This window comes from Anser brachyrhynchus (genome assembly GCF_964034855.1).
Source record: "Anser brachyrhynchus genome assembly, chromosome: 20".
Classification (NCBI taxonomy): domain Eukaryota; kingdom Metazoa; phylum Chordata; class Aves; order Anseriformes; family Anatidae; genus Anser; species Anser brachyrhynchus.
The window spans coordinates 11,146,742-11,162,948 of NC_137713.1; the positions used below are offsets into that span (position 1 = coordinate 11,146,742).

General features: G+C 46.5%; 1 protein-coding gene across 8 annotated transcripts in view; it reads right to left on the reverse strand.

Annotated features, from left to right (window-relative positions):
- CALN1 (calneuron 1) overlaps positions 1–16,207 on the reverse strand; it is a 157,691-nt gene that overhangs the window by 47,686 nt on the left and 93,798 nt on the right. For all 8 annotated transcript variants that reach the window (XM_080562561.1, XM_080562560.1, XM_080562557.1 and 5 more), the window contains one exon: positions 13,687–13,799. In XM_080562561.1, the coding sequence (XP_080418687.1) occupies positions 13,687–13,799 (113 nt within the window). The remainder of the gene's footprint in view (positions 1–13,686; positions 13,800–16,207) is intronic.

Genomic DNA, 16,207 nt, shown 5'->3' on the forward strand with positions numbered 1-16,207 from the left:
CAAATAAGCAAACCTTCAGAAAGCATTTAAAAACATGTTGATAAAAAATAGGCACATATTTTTCAGTAAAAACAATGCAGAAATTGTAGGAATAATGACAATTTCAAAGAGTTTTTGTTGAAAGTCTTACTTGAGAAATAATAAAGGGTAATTTTGTCAATAAAATTGGATTCACAAAAACATTTTGATTATCTCAAAACATCAATATAAGTTATTCTCTAAGGTATTATCCAGCTACCCTAAAACACCAATTTCAATGAGAAAGGAAGGAACATGGTACCGATAGGCAAGACCCAGCTCTTACCTTAGCCCCTAAGACCCCAGTCTTGAAAGTTTTATCTTGGTGTTTCTCTGCATGTGCCTTTATGTTCAGCACGTAGCAAGAAGATTCACACCCAAGCACACATTTAAATCATCTCTGCAAACTGAGAGCAAGCCCCAAAAGCTTGGCTCTGGATAGCCCACGCACATCCCCTTCCAGCCCGTAAGGCTGCTCTGAGTTGGTATTTTGGACTAACCCACTCTCCTGCCATGTCCCACACAAGTTTGCCTGCTTCTTGTACACCTGTTATAAAGTCTCTATTCTGAGGTATGTGCAGCACAAAAATGGTGCTTTTTTTCCAAAATTGTGTGATTAAATGGGACTAAAGAGGGCCCCATCCTACACAGGAGAAAATATGAAGCTGAGAATGCCTACAGATGATGCAGAGGAAGGCAAAGCCTCAGGACCAGAGCTGAGGTCCCACTTCAGCTGCCTGGACATACACTTGTTGTAGTGGTTTCTTCTTGTTCTCTTAAACGTTTTACAAAGTTAACAAAACAACAAATATCCTGGGGAAAAGGTGTTCTTTTTCTGCAGAACTCCAGTGCTTGCCTTTCTGAACAAAACCAGCAATTCCTGGAGGATTTCATCATCATTTCATTCTACAAATATAATATATTCCACTTTTGCTCTGAAACTGCCCTTGGGATTCAAGCACTTTTGAATGTCAGTAGGAAAAGAGATACAGTCTATTGAAGGCGATTTGAATAACTACAGGAGTATTTCTGACTTCAGTGCAGTTTTCCATGTAGTCTGTAATAAAGATGGCATTAGAAAAATGCAAGGATGTGGCTGAGAGGTAGCAGAGGAAATCAGAATTGGGGAAAGGATACATTTTAACCTAGCGCACGGGCCAATTTTGTGACAGCATATGCCCATGTATCAGCTAGCCATAAAATATATACTGAGCTTAACTTATTTGTCTCTCGATACAATGGATACAAGCACACCCCTGCACTGGAAGCTGAGGTGCATGGGTTTATCTCCATGGATGATCACAGTTCCTGAAAGCCCTGAAATCTGGCACCTACATGCAGCCTGTCTGCCTTCGTGACAGCTCTTTTCAGATTCTGCTCCCCTAAAAAGCATCAATTTATTTCATTTGTCTTTTCATTGCTCTGTCACTTCCAAAAGTTGGAAGGAATTGAAGCCCGGTGCACGCGGGGGGAGCTGACGGATTGACAGTGACGTCTTGTACTAATCATCCCCTGGGAAAGCAGCCTCCAGGGGAAAAACATCTAAACTAACACACTCAGCAAGAGTAGAAAGAGATTAAAAACATGCAAATCATTGTTATATGATTACTTCTTTCCCATCTCTCTTCTACACTCTTCTCCAAAAATGGGGGCATTTCCATGAGCTCCATGAACCTGTGTATCTTGATCGGTTATTGCTCAAGGCTTGTCTCTCTCTGCTCAGCATAGGAAAGTTGGAGACCTGAAGACATCTCTGGAGGGAAAACAAACATCACCCTGGCTCATTTTGAATAGAGATCTTTTCCATATACACTAGACCTGCTTATTTCCATGAAAAGGGGATGAAAATCAGGTTCGAAAACTTCCCACCACGTTCTCACATACATTAAATATTTTCACTGGCTTTCTTGGGTTGCTCTGGACCTCTGCCACAAGCTTGGCCAGCATCTGCACCCTGATACATCTTCTTAACTGTGAGCAAATGTACTGGTTACTTAATTATTTATTTTAATTACCACTTTGTAGTGGTGTGTTACCAAACAGTAACAGTAAAAACAAATTCCCTGTGGAACAAAAGACTACATCTAGACTACCAGCCCTACAGACCCCATGCATCTCAGAGAGTAACATTTCTTTCTTTGGCAGCACAGAAATCAAACCTCCACAGATGGTAAAACGAAGGGGAACAAAAGCGCACAGACAAAGAAACAATTTCTCAACAAAGCAACCAATTTGCTTGAAAAAAGACCTTACAGAATTTCTCCTGAAGATCAGCATCTTTCCACCTACTTGGAAAAACTATGCTATGCCTTTGCTGGAAAACCATATTAATAAAGTCAGACTTCAGGGAAGAGGATGGGGCTACCAGAACATGCCTGGCTCGAACAGGGTTTGAAGCAAGAGGAGCGTGCTCTCATTCCCTGTGCACCACCCACAATCCACAAAGTTCTTGCCAAACAGTAAAAAAAGAACAAAAGTGCAGCAGGCCTGTTTGCAACACTCATGTCACAAGGGCTTGGAGAAACCAAGAAAGCAGCTTGTGCAGACTGTAGAGGTAAGGGAAGGAAGGTTTGTAGCCAGGACCTGTCCCATCTCTCACCATGCAGAGGGGCTAGCAAAACAGGAGGGAAGGAAAAGGGGGTCTCAAGGACACGTGTGTCTGTTAGACAGCCACGTTCCCACCTTCCCCTGTCCTCAGTACTGGTGGAGGACAGGAGGCAGGGGAGTACGGAGCTGGATGCATCTGCAGCATGGCCGGAGCACCCCCATCCTGGTGGCCAGGGAAACATCTTTATCCTGATGGCCTGGGCAGCTCAAGATGGATGGTGCCTGAGATAAGGCCTGTGAGGGCCAAATACCCTCATTCTTCTCATGTCCCTTTCTTGCAGGGGGACCTGTGCAAGGCCACAGTCAGAAGAGGGTGGGGGAAGTCAGAAGGGCAAGGCTGAGACCTTCAAAAGCATAGGAGAAAGCAAGATCCCAAATTCCAACCAATTTGCCCACGACCATGAAGGTGTTGTGGGCTCCTCAGAAACACCAGTGTGGGACAGCGATGCTGTGCCCTGTGCCAGGGAGAGGACAGCACAGAGGTGAAGGAGGTTTGGGTACTGCAGCAAGGCACGGGCAGCTGGCGAACGTCCTTCTCTGCGGGCAGTTCTCAGCATGCTCAGACCCAGCACAAAATGCTCCCTGTGGCTCCCGGTGGTTGCTGCAACCCGAAGGAGGCACTGAGATGCTCAAAGAGCTGCTGCTGGCCCCAGCTGGCAGCCTTCAGGGCTTTAACACACGGTATTTTGTTGATGCAACTGAGAAACACAACGTTTAACCCATATGCCACTTGGGGCTCAGTGGTACCAGGTAGCTTTCTGTTGGCTTCAGCTGTCAGGCTCCAGCAAACTGCACTGAAAATCCTGGGACAATCAGTTACACGCTGTGCTGTAGAAACTGCCTGGCAGCCAGGACCTAGGGGTCTTTCGTCAATGCCACAGCATCCACCTCTCATCCGGATCACACTAACGAACCTCAGCTGTTGCCTGAGCAATCCGTCACCCCCATGGCCCTGCAGCAGTGCGGAAATCGGGGGTGATCAGCTGGGTCACTCTGGGATCACCCTGTCGCAGCCGACGGGACAACTGGGAACTCCTGCAGTGGTTCTTTGAAGTTCTCTGCATTTTTTCAGAGATTTTTTTTTTCTCTCTCCTTCTTTCCCTCTCCCTCTTTCCCTCTCCCCTTCCATCTCCCTCTCTCACTTCCTCTCTTCCACTCTTTCTTTCTTTCAATTTTATTTTTAGAAGGCTTTTTCAGCTTTTCTTTTTCATAAAAGATCATTTTTCTTTCTGAACACATTGTTTGTTGTTAACAGTTGCCAACACTTTTGCTTTTTTGTTGTTATTGTTGTTTGTTTGTGAGTGATGGAACATCTTTTTTCCTGTTCTTCACTCTCATTCTTCTCTTGAAAACCTCAATGAAATATTCACAATATTTTTAATCCACTGAAAGCCACAACTTGGAGGCAGGTCACTACAAGGATTTCCATCCCAAAGCAGGGACTCTTTACAAAAAAGAAATAGAAAGAGAAATAGACCACCACCATTAGGTCTCTTTTAAACAGTTCCCAAGCTCTGATCTCCATGAAAATCAGACTTCACTTTCCTTATCCTCAGTTAAAACTCCCCTCCACAACACAACAGCAATAAAACAGATGATTTTCTCACAAGAACACGAAGTAACCAGGCAAACCGAAGGTAGCATCCCCCTGGTGACACCTGGGTTGCAGACCCTTACCTGTCCTTTTCTCTGTGCAAACAGGAGGGATGGATCCTGAGATCTGCTGATGGTTTAGGATTTATGGAAACTGAAACTCCCCTACATGAAACACACCGCCTTTGCTCCAACACCTTGAAGTGCCTTCAAAGGCACCGAAATGCATTTAAAGAAAAAAGACATCCACTCCGACAAGACCAGGACCATGATTTCAAGGGGCTAAGCAGTGGGCACAGAGATGCTGGGGCCTGGCCCAACGCAGAGAAAAAAAAAAAAAGCCAGGAACTCTCTCCCCATCACATAGTTTGGATACCCACGTACTCATCAGCCGATAATCATACGCACTTACCTTTCCTACACATCACTGCCCACATTTCTAAGCAAATCACTGAGAAAATCACAGTGCAGTTCCTATTTCATGCATCAGTCAGGAACAAAAACATCCCAGTGACACACAGAAACGCAGACTGGATTTATATATAAGCTGACAGAAAAAAAAATAACCTCTGTACTGTGAGAGCTGGCTGGTGTACATGTACGTGAATACTTCAGGGTACACACAAACCTGAGCCACCACCTGCCGGGACAGTTGTACGCTGTCATCCAGCAGGCAGGTGGCCTCTTGATGTAAACTGCCTGCTTTAAATATATTTTGAATGAAAGCTGTAGTGTCTTTCAGAAGGCAAAATGTACAAGTAAGCTGTTTGAAGCTACAAAACAGTCTGACAACAAAGTCTTGCTTTTCTCCTGCTATTGCTACCGATCCTGCTTTGTTTCACAAATGCCTTCAACACTTTGCAATTTCCAGTGCCTCCAGTTTTGAGCTCTATATTTGACTTGAGAGAACCTGATTTTGTTACAGGGAAAAAAAATGTATTAGTGAAAACAAGGTCCCTTCACAGCAATAGATTTAAAATGAGGCTCCCCAAACATTATCGCTCATTCATGACCTCTGGCAACCTCATACACTGCAAAGTGGGTAGAAGGATGTGACACTCTCACCGCAGCACCAACACCATGATCCAGGCCGTGAGCATCTCCAATATTCATGTCTATACCTGCAGCTGTCACGGCACTTCTGTGCTTGATCCTCAGACTAAGAACAAAGAGAAGTCTCTTGTTGATGAATTCATCACCTGCAAGTGTTCAGCTTTCACTGTATTGTGACAACAACCACTGAGTGCAATGTACTCAGTGGGAACGTCTTTGTCAACAAAAGGATAGTTAATAAGGCAGCCAGGACTGGTCTCCTTCTACTGATAACAGCCTCATCACTGACAGAGCCGGCTTCCTGTACATTAATCAAAAAAGGCACTTGAAACCCTTGGCAGGGCTCATTTAGCTGTCCCCAGTACACACATCTCCATCTGAGCCACTTTTTTAGACTTGATACCAAATGGAGAAAAATTGGCACTTCTGAAGTGTGATGTATCTCTTCCTGAGGTGGATGTCTGAAGCAGATCCCTGAATTGCACCCTAGAAGTGTCTATTTCTCTCTGTTAACTTTAAAGGGAGTCTAAAAAATGCAGATGTCCCAGGTTAGCTGAGATGAACTGAGCACTATCCGTACTGGTTAGTCACCCTGCTCATTGCTGTGATGCAGTCATCTGCATCCTCACAAAGGGAATTTTCACAACATTTTAAGACTGAATATAAGGACACAAAGTACCAAATCTAAAATGCAGGATCAGACATTACAGGGCACATTTAATTTTGGAAACTGTAAGCACAGCCAGGATGCTGAACCTAACACCGCAGCAGGTCAGCTTAATAACTCCAGGTGAGCAGGACCCAGTATTACCTGTCACAGAAAAGGTGGCAACTTAATGCCTGGGGATGCTTGGGTACCAAGAAAAATTGCAGTGGTTCCTGTGGAAGAGGCAACGCTAAGGTTTTCAACCAGTCCTTCAGTTTGATGGTATCCAGCATGGGAAACCCAAGATTGGGCAGATCTTTAAGAAGTTCGGCACTTCTTTTCTGTGGAACGACTCTTCTTTAAGATATTGAAGGTTCAACAACCAAAAAGCAGGCACCCACACTACTGTTGACATTAAAAATATTGGCGGAGAGTGGAGGCTTTTGTTTGCTGGAAGAGGACTCTATTGAGGTGTGCTCTTTGGGGTGAAGGTACATGCGTGGTGCAATGGTACGGCCCCAGTTAACCTTCACTGACCCCCAACCACCATGTTTTGGCACCCAAACTTTCAGCTGCAGAGTTTTCTGATTCAAATCTCAAAGGAGTTAATAAGAGGGAGGCCACTTGCATGGTAGTAGGTCTGCATATACCATCAAACTGTCTTTCCTCCCCAAATCTCATCTTTTCTTCTTAGTCTAAACTACATGCAACTTAGCCCAGCTGTGACGTTTGCCCTCCCAGAGCCACCACCGACCCTGAGCATCTCCTGGTACCCTGAACTGCAAAAACTAACTCTGTGGTTTTAAACAAGTCAGAGGCAGAGCAAAGTCTGGTTGGACTCCAAAGAAGTCAATTTGAGATTATTCTTTGAAAGGCTGAAATAGCAGCAACCGAAATCCTGAAATCTGGGGTTATTTGCAGCAAGGCAGCTCATGACCAGCAAACTAACATCTTGCACTAACAGTGCAAGATGTAAAATGCCCCTGGTTTAGCAGCATCCCAGAATTGTGCAGAAGGGCTGCACTGGCCGAGGAAGAGGAGAAAGGTGAGAAGGGGAGGCCACACACTCCCTGTGCCCAAGGGGTGCTATCTTGGCAGTGCTGTGGTCTGTGCTGATGGAGGGTGGTTGGATCTGTTACCATGTGAGATTGCACACAGAGACACAAACACTTCCTCTGCAACTTTGGCAAGGCTGATTTGCCATCATCAAATTGACTCCTTTGTGGAGAGAAGTGGAGAAACTTCATGTATAGGGAGAAATTGTGTTAGATTTATCTACTGTACTTCATATGAAAAAATCTTTCTCTAAGCAAAACCATCTTTGTAGAGAGCCAAGCAACAGCCAGAGGCACGCTCTGCTCACTCCGACACAGCCTCGTCCCCTGCCTTGCCTCCCACGCCATCACCCGCCAAGTATCTCCATACCCTGCCCTGTGCCTCCGAGGTTCCCACACATTTTCTCCTTCATTTCACTCTATTAAAGCACTAATTGATTGACCAGATCACGAGAGCCCAGATCTCTCCCCCGGGATGCTGTTGCATTTGCAGTGACAACTGAAAACAGATTATGGATGGGCAGTTTTGCACAGCAACTCATTAAAACATCAGCAGCTGCGCTGTGAGGATGAGATCTCCGTGCCCTGTCCCAGCACGTCCCTCTGCTCTACTGTGTTCACAGCCACTCTGAGCCCCCCTCACCTCCCTGCACCCCCTCCCCGGCCAGTGCACTGCAGGACGTGCTCCTTATTCTATTTTTGCTGCATTCAGGAAATAAAATGCCCTGTCTGGAGCAAGTGCTCTGCTACCTCTGGGCTGTCCCTGTCTACCCATCCTTCCTTGTAGGGGGGAATCTAGCTTTGGCTGACCCCGTTCATCCATCAAAGCTCATAAAAAACAATGTATTACTCTCCCTGAGGAAAGGTATAGGGAGGCCTGGGGAAATGAAAAGGTTTTACCAAGCCCAGAACACACAAGGAGCTGCAGAGCTGCTCTGCCTGCAGGACAGCCTGCTCCTCCAGCTGTTCCCCCCAAAGCTGCAGAGACATCGCTCTGGTGGAAAAATGGGCAGATCCCCAAGCAGCATCTCCCAGCCACAAACACCATGTTGGTATTCCGGTCTTCCTGCTCCTGAAAAGCAGCCTTATTTATCCAAAACCAACCAGCCTCCTCCTGAAAGCCAGTAAATTATACTGGGCGATATCGAATGCGACAAGCGGGCACCATGTCTGAGCAGATGATACAGTGCCGGCCCCTCTTGCAAGACAAAGCTTCTGGATATCCTTGCTCGGTTGGTACATTAGTGCTGGCTGAAATGATGCTCCCTGTAGCTTCCATGTGCATCCAGTAAAGAGAAAGGGAAAAAAAAGCAGGCAGCAGTTTGCCTCTCAAACGATCCCCATGCAAAGTATTGACTTTATAATCTCATCAGCACTGCTGGGTACAGCATTTATTCTGCATCCAATGCAGATACAAACCTCTTGTTTAACCATTCAAATTTGTTTTGACTTCAAAAAGCATTTTAGCCAAGACAGAGAGGTATATTTTAATTAAAAGCCTATAATTCAAGATTATTATTGCTCCTGTTCCTATTGCTTACCCCCAGAGACTGGAGATTCCCTACGCTGTGTCCTGTGCAAAGTATTTAACACTTGCTCCCAGAGGTCTTTGCACTTAGAAAAAATCTGAGAAAAAATTGTTAATGAGTACAAATGCCCAGTTCCTCCCCTCTCTTTTTTTTTATCCCTCTCCCTCTCTGAGAATGGCAGGGCACAGTGGATAGATTTGGATTTTATTTGCCAAAACAAGGAGCTAATATTTACCAGTAGCGATGTTTGCCTTTTCTGTAATGCTCTTGATCTAAAGTGCTTTGCAGACCTGAATGGCCATGCACTGAGAAGGCCTCTAAACCTGTTTGTACAAACCACAGTCCTCTGAGCGCTCAGCTGGAACTGCACTTGTATTCCCTGAGCTCTGGAAAAAAAAATTCTCATGCCTGAAAATTAATCAAATAGCATCTCTCTGATCATGCAATGGCAACCAAATCACTGCAAATCACTGCCTGAAGCATTAAAGACAACCAGCTTCAAGGCGCTAAGTGTGAACTCCAGCAGGAGCAGCTCAGAGATGGTGGCAAGGCAGGGGATGGTCGACCACTCTTCAAAAATACAGAGGGGAAAAGATGGAGAAGGAAGAGGGCAGGCACTCTGCAAAGGGCTAACACCTGCATGGGGCCAGGCTCGCCTTCTCCTATCCGCTTCCGAAACAGGGCTCATTAGGTACTCCAAAAATCTCATTTATGGTCATTTTTCACAGAACCCCAGACTACTTGAAGTTGGCAGGGACCTCTGGGTTCATCTGGCCTAACCCTTCTCCAGCAGGGCCACCCAGAGCAGGGTGCCCAGGACTACCTCCAGGTGGCTTTTGAAGATCCCCAAGGAGGAGACTCCAGCACCTCTCTGGGCAGCCTGTGCCAGTGCTCGGTCACTGCGCAGCACACAAATGCTGCCTGGTGCTCGGAGGGAGCCTCCTGTGCCCCTGTTCGTGCCCACTGCCTCTGGTCCTGGCACTGGGCACCACTGAAAGGAGCCTGGCTCTGTCCTTTTTGCACCTTCCAGTCAGGTATTTATGGACATTGATGAGGTCCCCCTGAGCCTGCTCTTCTTCAGGCTGAGCAGCCCCAGCTCTCTCAGCCTCTCCTCACAGCAGAGGGCTCCAGGCCCTCCCGCATCTCTGTGGCCCTTTGTTGGACTCCCTCCAGTAGCTCCAGGTCTCTCTCCTACTGGGGAGCCCAGCACTGGACACAGGTCTCCAGGTGTGGCCTCACCAATGCTGAGTGGAGGGGAAGGATCACCTCCCTCCACCTGCTGGCAGCACTTTGGCTAATGCAGCCCAGGACACCATCAGCCTTCTTTGCCCAAGGGCACGCTGCTGGCTCGCGGTCAGCTTGGTGCCCACCAGGACCCCCAGGGCCTTCTCTGCCAGGCTGCTTTCCAGCTGGGTGCCCCAGCCTGTCCCGGCGTCTGGGCTTGTTCCTCCCCAGGGCAGGACTCTGCGCTTCTCCTTGCTGAACTGCAGGAGGTTCCTGTCACCCATTTCTCCAGCCTGGCCAGGTCCCTCTGGGTGGCAGCACACCCCCCTGGTGTAAGCACTGCTCCTCGCTGTTCGGTGTCACCTGCAGACTTGCTGAGGGTACACTGACCCGTCATCCAGATCACTGGTGTTAAACAGGACCGGGCCCAGTATTGACCCCTGGGGTACACCACTAGTTTTTTCTTTACTTTTTTTTCTGCCCCAAACCAGGAAGAGCAGGGCTTCGCTGGCTGCTTCCAGCCTTCAGACTCCTCCTGCCTGCGGTCCCTCTTCCCAAGGAGTGGCTGCCAGTGACAGGGCAGCTCTGCGTTTTGTAAAATATGTTTTCAGTGACAGTTAAAGACGTTTGTGCACCAGTACATCTTACTTCCATTTGCAAACAGTCAGTATGAGGATAAGAAAATGATTTTGAAGCAGAGCAGGAGGCACCTGGGGATGGTCTCTGCAAAACGGAGCTTCGTACGCACTTCATCTCGCTCAGGAAAGACAGGCATTCAGAGATAGGGGAAAGTCAATGTTTCCTCAGCAATCCTGATATCATTGGTCTATATTGACTTGGCCTGAAATAGTATTTGCAGGGATGATTTTTCCCTCCCTCCTCCTAACTAGCTCCTGACCAGGTTGAGGGACCTGGGAGAGCCATTCTAACTGGAGCAGAACTGATCGCCACTACCTGAGAAAGCAGGAGTCAGCTGCCTTTAACACACCCCGATACGACTCAATTTAGAGCCCACATGGGAAATAGAGGAGGGAAAATACATGTGAGAGACCCTCCATGTCTCTAACACCTGCCAACACACAGGTCTCAGCCAAATCCTGCTTCTCCTGGACTGACCATCACACTGTGGGCAACACATGCAATAGGATGGATGAACCGCTCCCCTATTATTATTGCAAGCCTTCTCTTTTCCATGCGTGATCTCTCTTTCTCCTTCTTAGTCTTCCACCATTTCTACCCCCCCCCCCGTCTCCTGCAGCCCCACTGCTGTTGTTGTGAGATCCTTCCCCTCCGCGGCTTCTGCCATCTGGAGCCGCCTTCCTGTGTCCCACCAACTCGCTCCCAGCTTCGTGTGCAGACACACCGCCAGGCCCTCGCCTGTTCCTCTGAATCCCTCTCTCCTTCTGCTGCTGTTTATTATTTAACTCTGTCGTTACATTATTTAAAACATTATTAAAGCATGCTTGGAATACAGTCCTCACAGAAGTGGCACTGCCAGAAGCTGGACCCTCGGCAGAAGTACCCTGGGAGCCAAAATCACCCCAGTTGGAGGGGAGCTCTTTGGATGGAGAAGAGGAAAGCACTTTCTGGATGCCAACATGGATTTTCTCCCCTGGAACTGATGTAAAGAGCCTCATGATGCCATTTGCTGCCCACAGCTTTGGGGTGAGTTTTCTCAGTAGCACTGCCTGGCCAGCTGGCACCATGGTGGAGTTGTCCCTCCTCATGCCACCCTGCTGCCCTTGTCACCCAGGGCCACTCACAGCCACAGGCCTGTAGGCACCATTCCCTCCTCGAAATCACTCTTTGGGATCACTGCAGGGGTGAAGTGCTCTAGCATCAGCCTGAACTCATCCTCTCTCCAAGCTGTTCCTTTCCCAGCAAATGTGAAAAACGCACGTGGAGGGGATATGGGGAACCAGCCAGGCCCTGGATCTAAAAAGGGCTTTGTTTCAAATCAGATATATCCCACTGGAAATGATGCAGGTGCTTTAAGCAAAGCACTGCTTTGCTTAAAGACAAGGTAAAACCCCACAGATGGCTTGGGTAAAGCCAGGTAGGAAGGGGCAAAGGGAATTTGTTCCTTGAACAGTTCTTCCCTACATATCTTTGCGGATGGAATTGGGAAAAAATACTGTATTTGCTGTGAGTTCTCCTACTCCAGGAGCAGCAAAATGTGAGAAGAAGGCTTCTTTTCAAGTGCTTTGAAATCCAGGAGTGTGCTAGGTAAAGAGATGTATTTTTACCTTTACAAGTAAAAGACCATAAACAACTTTTTGGAGGCCTTGGAGCACTCGTGCAATTCAGTCAAAGCTTTTTGCTTGCAGACAACCTCAGGGCTGTCCCCCCGCCATGGGACCAATGGTGTCTCCCAGGTCTCTCTCAATGGAGACCTGGGGTCTCCACACACTTCACTCATCCCACCACACCCTGGAGTGCACAAGGGCCATGCTCGCTGCTGCATGAAAAAGTAAGGCAAATCTGAGCCCAGGAGTCCTGCTGCTCAAAAACCGGAGCACACATCCTCTGTTCCTCGCAGACCTCTAAGCGAAGACACCATAAGCATTTCCAAAGGGCTGAAGGATTGCTAAATGGCATGGTTAACCTGGGAACTGAATTTTAGGGTGGGCTCCCAACCTCTCGTCTTACCCATGAAAGAGCTCAGCTCATGAACGTGATTTTCCCAAGGGGTATCTGTGCTTCATAAACGGCTGCAGGAAGCCAGTCTCAACATTGGCCTCCACTGCACCACTGGCTTGGTGGGACTGGTTAGTGCTTCCTCCTCTCCGTGTTGTTCACATGGTGGGATGGGGCAACAAAACATCCATGATTGCCCCAATCCTGCCCTTTGTAAAATGAGTTTTGCCCTTGCATCCCCCTAGATATATTACAAACCACTGCAGCTTCACCAACGCCAAACTCTTGCTTTGAAAATGGAATACTGGAATCCAGACCCAGATTTCCAGGGTTATTTATATCACATGCTGGGAGACCAGGAACAAGTTTTAAAGGACTTTAAAAGACGTTTACAAAACTCCACCCAATTCAGCCTGAACAGTGCTGGAGGGCAGTAACAGAAGACAGAAATGTTCATATTCAGGTTTGACTCTTTTGACTCACATAAACTTGGTAACAGCCCAAGTTTATTAGCAAGCAAAGGCTGTTGGGTGATCAATGAAATGAGCAGTAATCTCACAGGAAACCACACATTCAATTCATTGGCAAGAAATGTACAGCATTGTGGTTTGGGAGATTTTTAATACTTGCCATAACAGCCTGGACTGTCCTTGCTTTTCCAGAAAGGTCTAATCCTGTTTAAAAATCACAATGCACGACAGATGCACTGCAGCTCCCATTGCCAAACCTGCCTCCCCCTCTGATGCTCAAAACCATCAGGACCAAATCACCCCAGAGCAGCAGCAAGGGCAAACCTTGCATTGGGACAAAATAGACCCATCATCAGCCTCAGACCTGAATCCTTAGTCTTTGTCCTGAATTCACTGCAGAAGCATCGATCTAACACGACCTGCACAGAAAACCTCACTCTGCTTGAAGCTTCCTTCCACCCCAGCCACGGGATGGTGAACAGCAGCACACTTCTGCGAGCAGAGAACCGGTTTGAGGTTCCTAACTCACAAGAGGCATGGAGCAAAATGTTTTTCTCTTCCAAAAATTAATTCCAAAATGCCCCAAGATGTGTTGCGCAAATAACTTGGTGTTTTGTTGTGTTCAACTACAGCTCATTTGCAGTATGTGCTCACCCTTCCTCCATCATAGGGCTCAGATGAGAGCAGGTCGCTCCAGCAACATGGGCTGATGATGCTCAGCAGACAATGAGAGGAACCTGAATACCTTTTATACAAGCATTCACCCTTACAAAACATCTTGTGCTCCCCAACAAATCACTTCTGGAAGCTACTGACAGTTGGCTAAAGTTGCATTTAAAGGAATTACCACTTACCTGCCAGAATATGCTGTCTATTGTATTTCCCAGAAAGCCATCTCTGCCTTCTGATGATACCAGCTTAGGTCCCAGAATGGTCATAAATTCATCAAAATCAACCTGGCCATCCCCTGGAATGAAAGAAAATATCAGTATTTTTACTGAAGTACCACTTAGTGCCAACGTCCGATAGGCCACCCTGGACCTGCAGCACATCGTGAAGCCATACACACATGATGGCACCTGCTACATCAACTTCACGGTATGTACAGACCCTAATTTGCTGTAATCCCGATGGATGGCCCGTGTTGTAGCATATCCACACATGAAGACAAGATCAGGTGATGCACAAATAGAGATGAACTGACTGTTCCCCAGCCCCAGAGAGTTTATAGGGAAGTCACTTCTCAAAAAAACAATTTTGGCAGGAGGACAGCTGCCATTAGCACTGCCAGCGCTCTTCCTCTATTAAGAGACGCTAAAAAGCCAGGTCTCTGCAAAGCTTTTACAAGGCCAACCCCATCCTCCAGAGGAAGGGAGTACACGCAGAGGGAAGAGCCAGACTATTACGAATCCACCAGGCATTTCATTTCAGCTTTCCATCAGCATCCGTCTCTTAAAAGCTCTGTGTGCTCAGCATGCAGAGCAGGCGGTGTAGACACAGCTTCAGTGCCATTAGCAGGAAGGGTAGACTGTTCCTACCATTAATGAACTGAGCCTATAGTCCCAAGCCCCTGTAGTATATTGTATGTTTTGTAAATGAGGCATGTGGCTGTTTGAAGTATATCCAAGTATTATATCTAATATAACTCTTCCCTTGGAGAACGTCCGTGATGCTTAATGAAAATGGAGGAAAAAAAAAAAAAAAAAAAAAGAAAGGAAATTCATGCCTGTTGAAGGATCTTAAAAATACCTGCTTCCCTGAACAGGGTAGTTCAATGTTTGTATATCTCTCCTTTCTTTATTTGTCCATAGACATATCCTCCCACTTGCTACCAGACCAGTTGATACGGGCAGATATATTAGCCCTCCTTCAAGTCTGGAAACAGAATCACAAACTCTATGACTTTTCAGTGTGTTTTTTTATTATTATTTAAATTCAGCTGGAACTGACTGGATGCACCCCTCCACGTAGTTGCTGTTCTAAATTATCAGGTGTGAAAAGTGTCTAAAACCATCAGACCAAAGCAGATCAATGCAAGGGCTACTATTAAAATGTCACTATTGACTGCAGTACCTGCAGCAACCCCCTGTGACAGCTTTGCCACGTGCACTGCATGCTGTGCTCTCTGTCCTTCTTATTATATTTCATATGCTTGATCTGAGCATATGCACCACTGATTGAAATCTCTCTGTGTCCTTATCTTCGCAGAAACACAATATGAAAATAAGCAGAGTCAAAGTGCTCCTTTGCCAGAATAGTGATATCTACTCACTGAAGGGCTCTGCCCGTAATTTTGTGAAGACAAGAATGAATATTCTGGGGATGAGCCAGCAACGGAAGCTCTGAAAAGAAAACCCAGCAGGGATTCATAACAGCTTTCATCCTTTAACATGCAAGTAAAGACCCCATCTGACTGCCAAAGTTGCTCAAACCTTCAGCTTTCAGCATGTGCTGAAGGGTTTTGCAGGCCTGGAGTGGGCTGAGCACTTGCAGGATGGAGCTTATTTCTGGGACAGGTTATTAAGCAGAAAAGGAAAGGAGTGTGGACCCCATCACTTGGAAAGCCGTTCTTTAAAATATTTATGGGCTATGAGAAAATGTGTTCCTTTTGCTTCCCCATGGGAGACATCATTTTATGACATCAAGTCGGATTGTATCAGTCACAGCATGTTGGATCACGTTGGGGAAGGTAATGCAAGGTGACAGTGGGTTCGGTGCAATTTGCATTGCAGTACACCACTCAAGGCAAAGCCAGTAAGAAAAACATACACTATGATGCAAATTGGGTTAAAGAAATTAGCCAGATTAGCAAGAAAACAATTTGCATTTTAAAGAGATTCTAGTACCTGCCCGTGCATATATTTGGTCTATCCATAACTGACCCCAAAACACTGAGTTATTCAATTTGAGTTTTCTACAATGTCATTCCATCCACGGAGGAAAGGAAGGACTTAGTCCTACGCATGACTCATGAGAAAGCAGGTGCCAGGGCTCCTGGGCTCTGCATCTGACTCAGAACAAGACTCTGGGCAAACCCTTGCTCATGACTTCCCTGTGCCTTCACCAGGGATCATAACTAACTTCATGGGGTTTAATTATCAGCTTAATTATAGCACTTTCCATAACCTCAGAGAAGAAAGATGCCATTACAAATGCATTATCCCCTTACAGACTGTTTTTTCAATTTACACTGTTAACTAGCAAGGAAACCAAATCCCAAACACTTTGCTTGGTAGGAATATCCCTTTAACATTCATTTAAGCTGCAGAAAGCACACGTTCCTGCCATCAGGATCTCAGGAGACCACAGCATCAGAATATCAAGGAAGAGAACTCACAGTTTTGGCTGAAAATTCCTTTTACAATATTTTTCTCC